Source organism: Otolemur garnettii, unplaced genomic scaffold (genome assembly GCF_000181295.1).
Source record: "Otolemur garnettii isolate 467f Iridium unplaced genomic scaffold, OtoGar3 scaffold00074, whole genome shotgun sequence".
NCBI lineage: Eukaryota > Metazoa > Chordata > Mammalia > Primates > Galagidae > Otolemur > Otolemur garnettii.
In genome coordinates this window covers 135,796-145,510 of record NW_003852469.1, presented here as the reverse complement: position 1 = coordinate 145,510, position 9,715 = coordinate 135,796, and the positions used below count along the sequence as shown (strand labels likewise).

The 9,715-nt window shown below is 41.9% G+C and overlaps 1 protein-coding gene across 2 annotated transcripts in view; it reads right to left on the bottom strand.

Moving 5' to 3' along the window:
- Window positions 1-964: 964 nt before the first annotated feature.
- Window positions 965-9,715, bottom strand: part of HOOK3 (hook microtubule tethering protein 3) — an 83,452-nt gene continuing 74,701 nt past the window's right edge. For both annotated transcript variants that reach the window (XM_023515557.1, XM_003793910.3), the window contains 4 exons: window positions 7,713-7,813; window positions 5,669-5,773; window positions 5,436-5,507; window positions 965-1,780 (listed from right to left, as the gene is read on the bottom strand). In XM_023515557.1, coding sequence (XP_023371325.1) covers window positions 1,640-1,780; window positions 5,436-5,507; window positions 5,669-5,773; window positions 7,713-7,813 — 419 coding nt within the window. In that variant the 3' untranslated portion in view covers window positions 965-1,639. The remainder of the gene's footprint in view (window positions 1,781-5,435; window positions 5,508-5,668; window positions 5,774-7,712; window positions 7,814-9,715) is intronic.

The following is a 9,715-nucleotide window of genomic DNA, read 5'->3' as shown; positions in this document are numbered from 1 at the left end:
AATAAAAACATTAGTAATTTTGAGGTCCATTTCCTTATTTAAAAAAAGGAAAATAATGACTTAAACACATAAATATAGTTTTTGAAAATTCTTCGTTATATTTAGATTGGTTGAAAGTTGCTTATTTGTATTTAATGTACAGAACCAAATGAAACCTGAACTTGCAAACAGCAAGTACATGAAAGGACGTTCTCCAGCACGTGACCTATCTAAAGACAAACAAACAAAAAAACTGACCTAATTTCAGAAATTTTTTGTCTTTAACAAATGGGCTGTGGTGCAAGATGGCTGGAGGGAAACTTCCATATAATTTGGGACCAGATACTTACACAAGAAATGAGGAAAGCTAGACAGAAGGCATTTCATTGTCAAATGAGTGGCATTTCACGTTGACATAGCACCTTACACACACAAAGTGCTGAAGGAGGGTCACTTGATAGACATTCATCACATGAATAAATGTGGTTTATCATCTGCCCTCGGATGCAAGCACTTGGAAGCAACCAAATACCCAAGAAAATCTGCTCAGTAACGAATTCCTGGACTAGTAAATAGACGTAAGAAAAAAAAGTCAAGAGACTTGTCATAATACCACATATAAGAAGTTACTTACTAAACTTAATGACTGATACGAAGATGTTAGGTGTCAGAAATTACTGAGAAATGGAAGGGTTTATATTAAGAAATAAGTAAAACAAATGAGGCCTAAGTCACCAAGTAGCCCAAAAGGTGAGGCTCCCGTAACTTGGAAATACGTGGATGAAAGAGAGCTCCTCCAGGTGCCAAGAGCAAACAAAGCATAACGTCAGCCACACTGCTGGAATCCGATCCTCAGGTATGAAGATACTCCAAAAGAAACTAAAAAAAGTTAATGCACTGCCAGACTTTTTTCTTCTGTACTATAACCCCCAAATTACCTCACCAATGCATTCACTTCTGCCAGTAAACAAGATAGCAGGAAATTATGTAATTTTACATATTCACGTTTTAAAAATAGTCTCCAAATCTTCGGACAATTTAATTTCCTATAAAACAATATGAAAATGCATTTTTTCCTCTAAATAGTTCTACTAGGTGCTTTAAATAAGGACTGATTAGCACCTCTGTCGATCTATTTATGTCTTTGCAAAAAGAACACTTCAACCATTTTATATAGTAAATATGCAAGTTATTTGAAGTGCATTTGGAAAACAATTGAAACACAGATTAATACATCATAAAAAGATTAATTCCCTTTAAACAAAGACATTCTTATAAAGCATGATAACACAGAGGCACAATAAGGAATATAAATTGTGTATCAATTATTGGCAGAAAATCTAATTCATTACAAAGCCTACACTTTGGGGGAAGAGGACGTTTTCGTACAAAGAAAAGTATTACACTATTATACAACATTTTTAATTGGACATGTACAAATTTTTGGCACATTAAAAGGAACTGAAAGGACTACGAAATAAAGGTCAAAGAATCTAAAACAAAGATACAGGAGAGAGAAAGTCCTCAAATGAGAAACACTAACTATTAACACAGAAGAGAAACAAAAAGTGAGCTGGCTGAATTTCCTGAAATGCTGTTCTATGTAACAGAAGTAAGCTTTGAACGCAGGCTGCTGCTAACGTCTAGGGGCCAGACCCCTCTACCTCGCTGTGGCGGGCTGCACGTGGCCTGGGTAGGATCTCCGCGTGCTGGTTGCTTGCCTTTGCCGAGCCAGGAACGACTGCCCCGAGCCTGTGCTCGCCAGTCTGTCTTCAGCTGCCTTTTTATGAAGAGTCATTCCCTGGAACAGAAGAAAAAGCGTAATCAATGAAAAAATGGTGAGCAATACTCTGATAAAAGAAAATTTCATCATGCAGAATTTGTTACATTGCATCGAAAAGCAGAATTAGGAATATTAATTCTACTCATTACAGATTAAAGTCTTAACAAAGGCATTTGAGTTGCAATGATCAGGTATAAATCTTTTGCCAAAAATTCAGGCTTAATCGTCTGATTTCACAATAACCAAAACAATAGATAAGGGAGACAGACCTTTCGAATCCATTACCCACACTCAGTCACATTTCCCTTTCAAATTAAATGTGTAAAGTGATTTTCCAATTGATTAGCAGCAGCTGATTCACAGGGGCTGTGAAAATCACTGGGCTTATTTAGAATACAACAGAAAAATGAACTTGTTTCGTAAGGTGGAGGCCACACGAGGTATCATACATACATACCACTACGGTGTTTTTCTTCACTTCAAGGCAGAACTTGTATTCTCAAATTAAGAAAAGTTCCTGACAGCCCAATAGAGGGCCCGACCGAGAGCAGGGGGTCTCTCTTGAAGACAGAAGGACCACTTACTAACAGCAGGACCCAGAGCAAGGGAGGAAACCTTCAGGGCACCCTCTGGCAGGAGGAACAACAACAAGGGCGCAGTAACACCACCGTCCTCAAGGCAGAAGTCTATGAGTAGATCAGGGGAAAGGCAGCCCTTTGTACTTGTTCAGTAAGCCAGAGAAGAACTCTAGCCAGATAAACACCAAGAACTGAGAGCTGCTGCTTAATCCCACCACAGACTGGATGCAAGCTAACTGCTGGGGAGCAAGTGGAGGTTGCAGCAAGGAGAGAAGCAAGAGCACAGTGAGAGGGAGAAGCCACGCTGCGGAAGAGACACAGCTCTGGGGTGGTGCCTGTGGCTCAGAGGAGTAGGGCACGGGCTCCAAGTACCAGAGGTGGCGGGTTCAAACCCAGCCCCAGCCAAAAATTGCAAAAAAAAAAAAAAAGAAAGAAAGAAACACAGCTTTCCTGGCATGAAATGAGCAATGTGCAAGGAAAGAGAAGCTGAGAAGACACATCTTCCCATCACTCGGTAGTTTCTAGAGAAAACACAGGCAATGGCTCTGCACTCCTAATATAATTTCAGTGTATCAATATATCTTCACATACACTACCTTTTCCAAATGAGAAAAATCTAGAACATGGTTTGCTTTGTTTTTTGAGACACAGTCACTTTCTGTTGCCCTGGGTAGAGTGCCATGGCGTCACAGCTCACAGCAACCTCAAACTCTTGGGAACGTTCAAGTGATCCTCTTGCCTCAGCCTCCGGAGTAGCTGGGACTACAGGTGCCCACCACAACACCTGACTATTTTTACAGATAGGGCCTCACTCTGGCTCAGGCTGGTCTTGAACTCCTGCGCTCAGGCAATCCACCCGCCTCAGCGTCCCAGAGGGCTAGGATTACAGTCATGAGCCACCACACCTAGCCCTAGAACAAATTTTTAACTCAGTTTGAAATTAAAACATTTAAGGTTTGAATAAAATTGTCAAATATCTATTGGTAATCTTTAACTCACTAATTAGGCTACATATATTAAAAACTATTTGATTTAAAGTATTCTAATTTTTTACTCTCACATTTCAAACAATTTTATTTAAATTCTTCACCCGTGCAAGGCCATTCTCTGAGCTACCTAATCCCCTGCCCAGGACTAATCATCTTCATTCTCACTCAAGTCAGCTGAGATGCAGAACTGCGTACGGTCATGGGTTTTCTTATCAGAACATAACTTGTATGAGTCTACCGGGAGTTCTTCCTTCACTCTGAAGAGGTGAAAATTAGTCCATTCTCTACTACCATGTCACAGAATCAATACATCTGGCTCCATAAGAAACATGATATGTGAAGTCATAAAAGCCAATCAGGAATAGGAAATGACCAAGAGGACTGAAATGAAGGTGCCCAGGTCAGCAGCATGGAGGACAAAGAAGAGAAGAGTAGCTCAGAGTCGGGACCCACTCCCGGAACTTCCTTAAGTACGGTCTTCTTTTCTACCGTTAAATGTAGTTTTTAAGAAATCTACATTTGTTGGCTCGGCGCCTATAGCTCAACTGGCTAAGGCACCAGCCACGTACACCTAAGGTGGCGGGTTCAAATCCCCAGCCCGGGCCCACCAAACAACTATGACGGCTGCAACCCAAAAATAGCCGGGCGTTGTGGCAGGCGCCTGTGGTCCCAGCTACTTGGGAGGCGGAGGCAGGAGACTCGCTTGAGCCCAGGAGTTGGAGGTTGCTGTGAGCTGTAATGCCATGGCACTCTACCCAGGGGGACAGCTTGAGGCTCTGTCTCAAAAAAAAAAAAAAAGAAATCTACATTTGTTAACGATAATAGTATCTTAAACCCAATATGATTTCCTTTTTTGATTTTAAAAATTGTGATAAAAATCTTAAATAGTTTGACCAAGACAAATATAAATGTGGATATGTCATGAATTTGACAAAGACCAAATCACATTATCAGGAGGCCAGGGACAGGAGGCAGAATCAATTACAACTGTAAAACAGAAACCATGACCCATGCCAACCACAGAGCAATGGGGTCAGAGGGGGATGATGAAAAGAACCCGGACGGGTTTTCTGTCCCAGACAACTAACATTTTGAAAAGGTGAGGAAGGTTGGGCGGGTAGCTTACCCCTGTAACCCCAGCTCTCTGGGAGGTGGGGGCAGGTGGATGGCTTGAGCTCAGGAATTTAAGACCTGCCTGAGCAAGAGTGAGATCCCATCTCTACAAAAAACAGAAAAATCTTTACTAAAAATTAAAAAAAAAAAAAATTAACCAGGTGCTGTAATGCTTGGGTGTAGTTCCAGCTACTCGGGAGGCTGAGGAAGGAGGATCACGCGAGCCCAGGAGTTTGAGGTTGCTGTGAGCTAGGCTGAGGCCACAGCTAGAGCCTGGGTGACAGAGTGAGAAGAAAAGGGGGAGGCGGAGGGAGAGGGGAAGGGGAAAGGAAACTTCCCTGGCCTCTAGTCTTGGCCTCCCAGGTGCGAGGATTACAGGGAAGGGAAGGGAAGGGAACGGGAAAGGAAAGGAAAGGCAGAAGAAGTGTTTTACTGGGGAAGAGCAACAGAGTAAGGAAGACGGAAAGTCTAGGGGGAAAATATTGAAAATACTGCTACATTCTTTAAATCCCTAACTATTCGTACGGAGACCAGAATCGTGATGAGCATCAGATTTTTTGCGTGTGTTTTGGGACTTTCCATTTCAAAACCTCCAAGAGCTCAGGGTCTGCCACTGTGAACAGTTTCCAAACCCCAAGAGGGAATTAAACTACCCTCCATCTAAGTACCATCCTACAGAAGCACCGAAATAGTCCCACAAAATAAAAGCTACCGCAGCCGTGTTGAGGTATTATTAATGTCCTTTTCTCTCACAATCAACGGTTCTGAGGGACAGAGATTAAGCTTACATTTATCTTTCTGCCCTGTAGAAAGGGTGCTGTTGTCAAATGCTCTAGCCCTGTTTGGGTGCAGTATTAGGTTCTGTTAGTGTATGTTAGGATAGCAATTACTTTCAGATCCACTGGGTAGAATTTCTTCTGGAGTAAAGGAAGTACCACACGCATTACGCAGTCATGGCACCCTGGATCATGTTCTGAAGTGCTGTTCTCTTACCATATTGTACCAGGCGCTAACAATATATTTCTCCTCCATTTCTCTCTGACTCTTTGTTTTCTCATATTCTTTCTGAAAAGCAAGCACATGTAAATATGAAAAGATATAAAATAACTCAACATAAATAAAACAATTATAATTAGCTGTCTAAATCGTGGACACAGCTGCACTGCAAAGATCCCAGAGAATAAAGACCCAAACCCGGATGCCGTATTGCACAGTAAGCAGACTACCTCCAGGGAGTGGAACAGCCGGTCCCGTTCCTGGAGCTGATTTTTAAGAGCCTGGATTTCCGGTGCTGCTCCTTGATTCTGCTTAGGGTCTAAAGTACGGATAACCTGCAAATATAATATAGAAACATTTAAAAGGTTTTGATCTTAAAAGATACAACATCTAAGAAAGCAATTACTATATATACATATATTTTTAAATCAATGATAAGCTTGCAGAAATCAAAGGCTATCTTCTAATAGTACTTTGCAAGTGAATGCATGAAATAATATTAATTGTTGTAACTTTTTTCCTCAAAACAGGATCTGGCTCTGTTGCCTGGGATAGAGTGCAATGGTGTCATCACAGCTCACTGTAACCTCTAACTTCTGGGCTTAATCCATCTTCCTTCCTCAGCCTCCAAGGTAGCTAAGAGTACAGGTGTGTACCACCATGCCTCTCTAATTTTTCTATTTTTGTAGAGACGAGGTCTTGCTATGTTGCTCTGGCTAGCCTCAAACTCCTGCCTCAAGTCTCAGCTTCCCAAAGTGCTAGGGCAACAGGCATGAGCTACTGTACCTGGCTATAATTGTTTTAACTTACAAAAAAAATTGTTAATGGCTACATAGTGATTATACATATTATAACTTTTTAATTATATAAAAGAATCAATTATAAGAAGTGATTCTGGCTAAAATTAATAAATACAGTCATGTGCTACATAATGATGTTTGAGTTAACAATGGACCACGTGTGTGATGGTGGTTTCTTGAGATTAACGGAGCTGAAATAGTCCTAGCACATGAATAGTTACCATTGTGGTATAACTTCCCTGCACTATTCAGTACAGTCATGTGCCCCAGGAGTTTGTAGCCCAGGAGAAGTGGCCACAGCACATGGCCCAGATGTGCAGAGGACTGCGCCCTCCAGGCTTACGGAAGGACGCTCTGTCTGCACCACAACAGAGCTGCCCCCTGCTGCATTTCATAACATTCCCATAGCTAAGCCACACATGGCCGTCCAGCAGGCAGTACCGGCAGCTCTCCACCCCTTCCCTTTCCTCTGATCAGGTCGGCAACCTCACCTCTCAACAGGTGTGTGCCTCAGGGAATGGTCCTCAGTGGTCAAGCCCCTCGAGGGGCCCCACCCCCTCCTCTGCTGGTAGCTCAGCCTGGGTGTGGGCACTGGGCCTGTTCTGGCTGGTCAACAAGAGTAATTCTGGGAAGTCTTTTTACTTTTTTCCCTAAAACTTTTAACTATCAAAATGCCCAAGCCCGCAGAAAACTTGAAAGGGCAGAACAATAAAACCCTATTTACTTTTAATCTAGATTCAGCAATTGCTACACACGCAAACACGGTTACTTGTCTCTGGGACTATTTTAGAGCTATTTGCAAACTTCATGACACACAACCCTTAAATACTTCAGCATGAATATTAGATTAAGGATACTATCCTACATAATTAAAATACCATTATCAATCTGTAAAAAAAAAAAAAAAGAAAAGAAAGAAATAAAGAAAGGAACAATTCTGTAGAATGACCACTATTTGGTCCGTGACTTCCTCTTGCCCCAGTCCGGGACACGGAGGTGAACCCCCTGCGTTGCAGATCAGGTGCGGCTCTCCCATGTGCCACTGCCTACTTCGTGTTTCACAGCAAGGACTTTTATCCCAAAGCTTGGATTTACCTGGTGGTTTCCTGAAGGTGTTATTTAACTTGTTCCCATAAGCCTCATTTTCCCTGTGAACTGGAAGTGCCTGGCATCAGGCTGATTGTTCCCTACAGTGATACTCCATGGGGGGCAAGGATGGTGCTGCTGACTTTGGAGACTGCCTATGGTGGTACCTGTCGTTTGTCTCCTATGTCAGGGCTACGTCCTCCTGGTAATTAGGAAGTGATCTGCACAGTGACCAATTTCCATCACTGTTTCTCGCACAGGCTCTTGACATGTTTTACAAGATCTGTTTCTCCCTGTGTGAAACTCACCGCACTGCACTCGCACCACAATCCCAGACTGCGGGACACAGTCACCAAGTGGAGGGAGACAGCCACAGATTCTTACTTACACTTTTGGCTTTCTCTAAGTATTTTTTATATCGTTCTTCCATTTGCTTCATTTCTTCTTCTTTCTTCCGTAAAGCTTCTTGTAATTCTTCGATTTTTAAGGCTGTAGAAAAGACATAGTAAAGAAAATATTTTTGGATCATAACAACTTTAAATTTATTTCAACTGACTATTGATAAATAGTTAAAAGCTTGGAGAGACTGTATACACAATCTTCTTTTTTAAACATCAATTCATAGCTGGATGTGGTGCCTGTGGTGCCTGTAGTCCCAGCTGCTTGGAAGGCTGAGGCAGGAGAACTGCTTGAACCCAGGAGCGGGAGGCTGCAGTGCCCTATGACTGAGCCACTGCACTCCAGCCTGTGCAGGAAAGTGAGACCCCAGCTGTAAAAACAGGCAAGGAAAACAAATAACCAAAACCTAATTTATAATTTTTTTTTTTACAGAAAGCTTTTCTTATAAACAAAAATTCTGTCCAATTTTTATTGTATATATTAGTCATAGTAGTATAGAGTATATAAATTAAAAATACCAGTTGATGATGAATGGATAAACAAAATGCAGTATGTATGTACGAGGTACTATTATTACTCAGCATTAGTTCTGATACTTGCTACAACATGAAGATATTACGTAAGTGAAACTAGAAGGACACAAAAGGACCAGTATATCATTCTAGTTACATGAATTACCTAGAACAGTCAAATTCATAGAGACAGAAAGTAGAATGTGGGCGACCGGGCCCTGGGAAAGGGAGGAAGGGAGAGTTACTGTTTAATGGGTATAGAGGTTCAGCTCGGGATCATGAAAAAGTTCTGGAAATGGGTGACAGCGACAGCTGTGCAACAATGTGAATGTACTTAGTGCCACTGGCTGTATACTTAAAATAGTTGTTTTGTTACGTATATTTTACCACAATAAAAAAGTAATGCTTGTACTCTCACCCCTTACAAAAGAATTAACAAAGTCAGGTCACCTACAGGTATAAATATGTCTATGGAAGTATTAGTTTGACTGACTTAAATATGTTAACTACAATATGAAAATATCTAACTTCATATAATATTCATTGGAATTCACAGTTGCGGAAAAATTTATATGTATAAGTATTTTTATTTATTTATTTTTTGAGACAGAGTCTCACTGTTGCTCCAGGCTACAGTGCTGTGGTCTCATAGCTCACAGTAACCTCATATTCCTGGATTTAGGAGTCTCCTGTCTCAGCCTCCTGAGTAGCTGGGACTACAGGCACCCAGCACAATCCCTGGCTAGTTTTTCTATTTTTAGTGTAGATGGGGTCTCACTCTTGCTCAAGCTGGTCTCAAACTCCTAACCTCAAAGGTGCTAACTACCTCAACTCCCAGAGTGCTAGGATTACAGGCATGAGCCACAGTACCCTGCCCATAAGTATAATTAGAAAGTTAGGACATAAAGATGATTATATACTCTTTCTGTAAATAAGGTAAGTTATTTAATTGCTAGAACATGCACCAGGGCCTATTTCTTTTTTTTTTTTCTTGAGACAAAGTCTCACTATGTCACCCTGGGTAGAGTGCTGAGCCGTCACAGCTCACAGCAACCTCAAACTCTTGGGCTTACGTGATTCTCTTGCCTCAGCCTCCCAAGCAGTTGGGACTCCAGGTGCCCACCACGACGCCTGGCTATTTTTTTGTTTTGCAGTTTTTGGCCGGGGCCAGGTTTAAACCTGCCACCTCTGGTATATGGGGCCGGCACCCTACTCCTTTGAGCCACCCGTCGCCTGGCTATTTTTTTTGTTGTCGTTATTGCTGTTGTTGTCGTTTAGCAGGCCGGGACCGGGTTCAAACCCACCAGCCTTGGTGTATGTGGCTGGCACCGTAACCACTGTGCTACAGGCCCAGAGCCAAGGGGCCTATTTCTTAAAAGAAAACTTTTCTCTAAACGCATTGCCGTTAGGGTAGTAAACTTTTCTCTAAACGCATTATCGTTAGGGTAGTAAACTTTTCTCTAAACGCATTGTCGTTAGG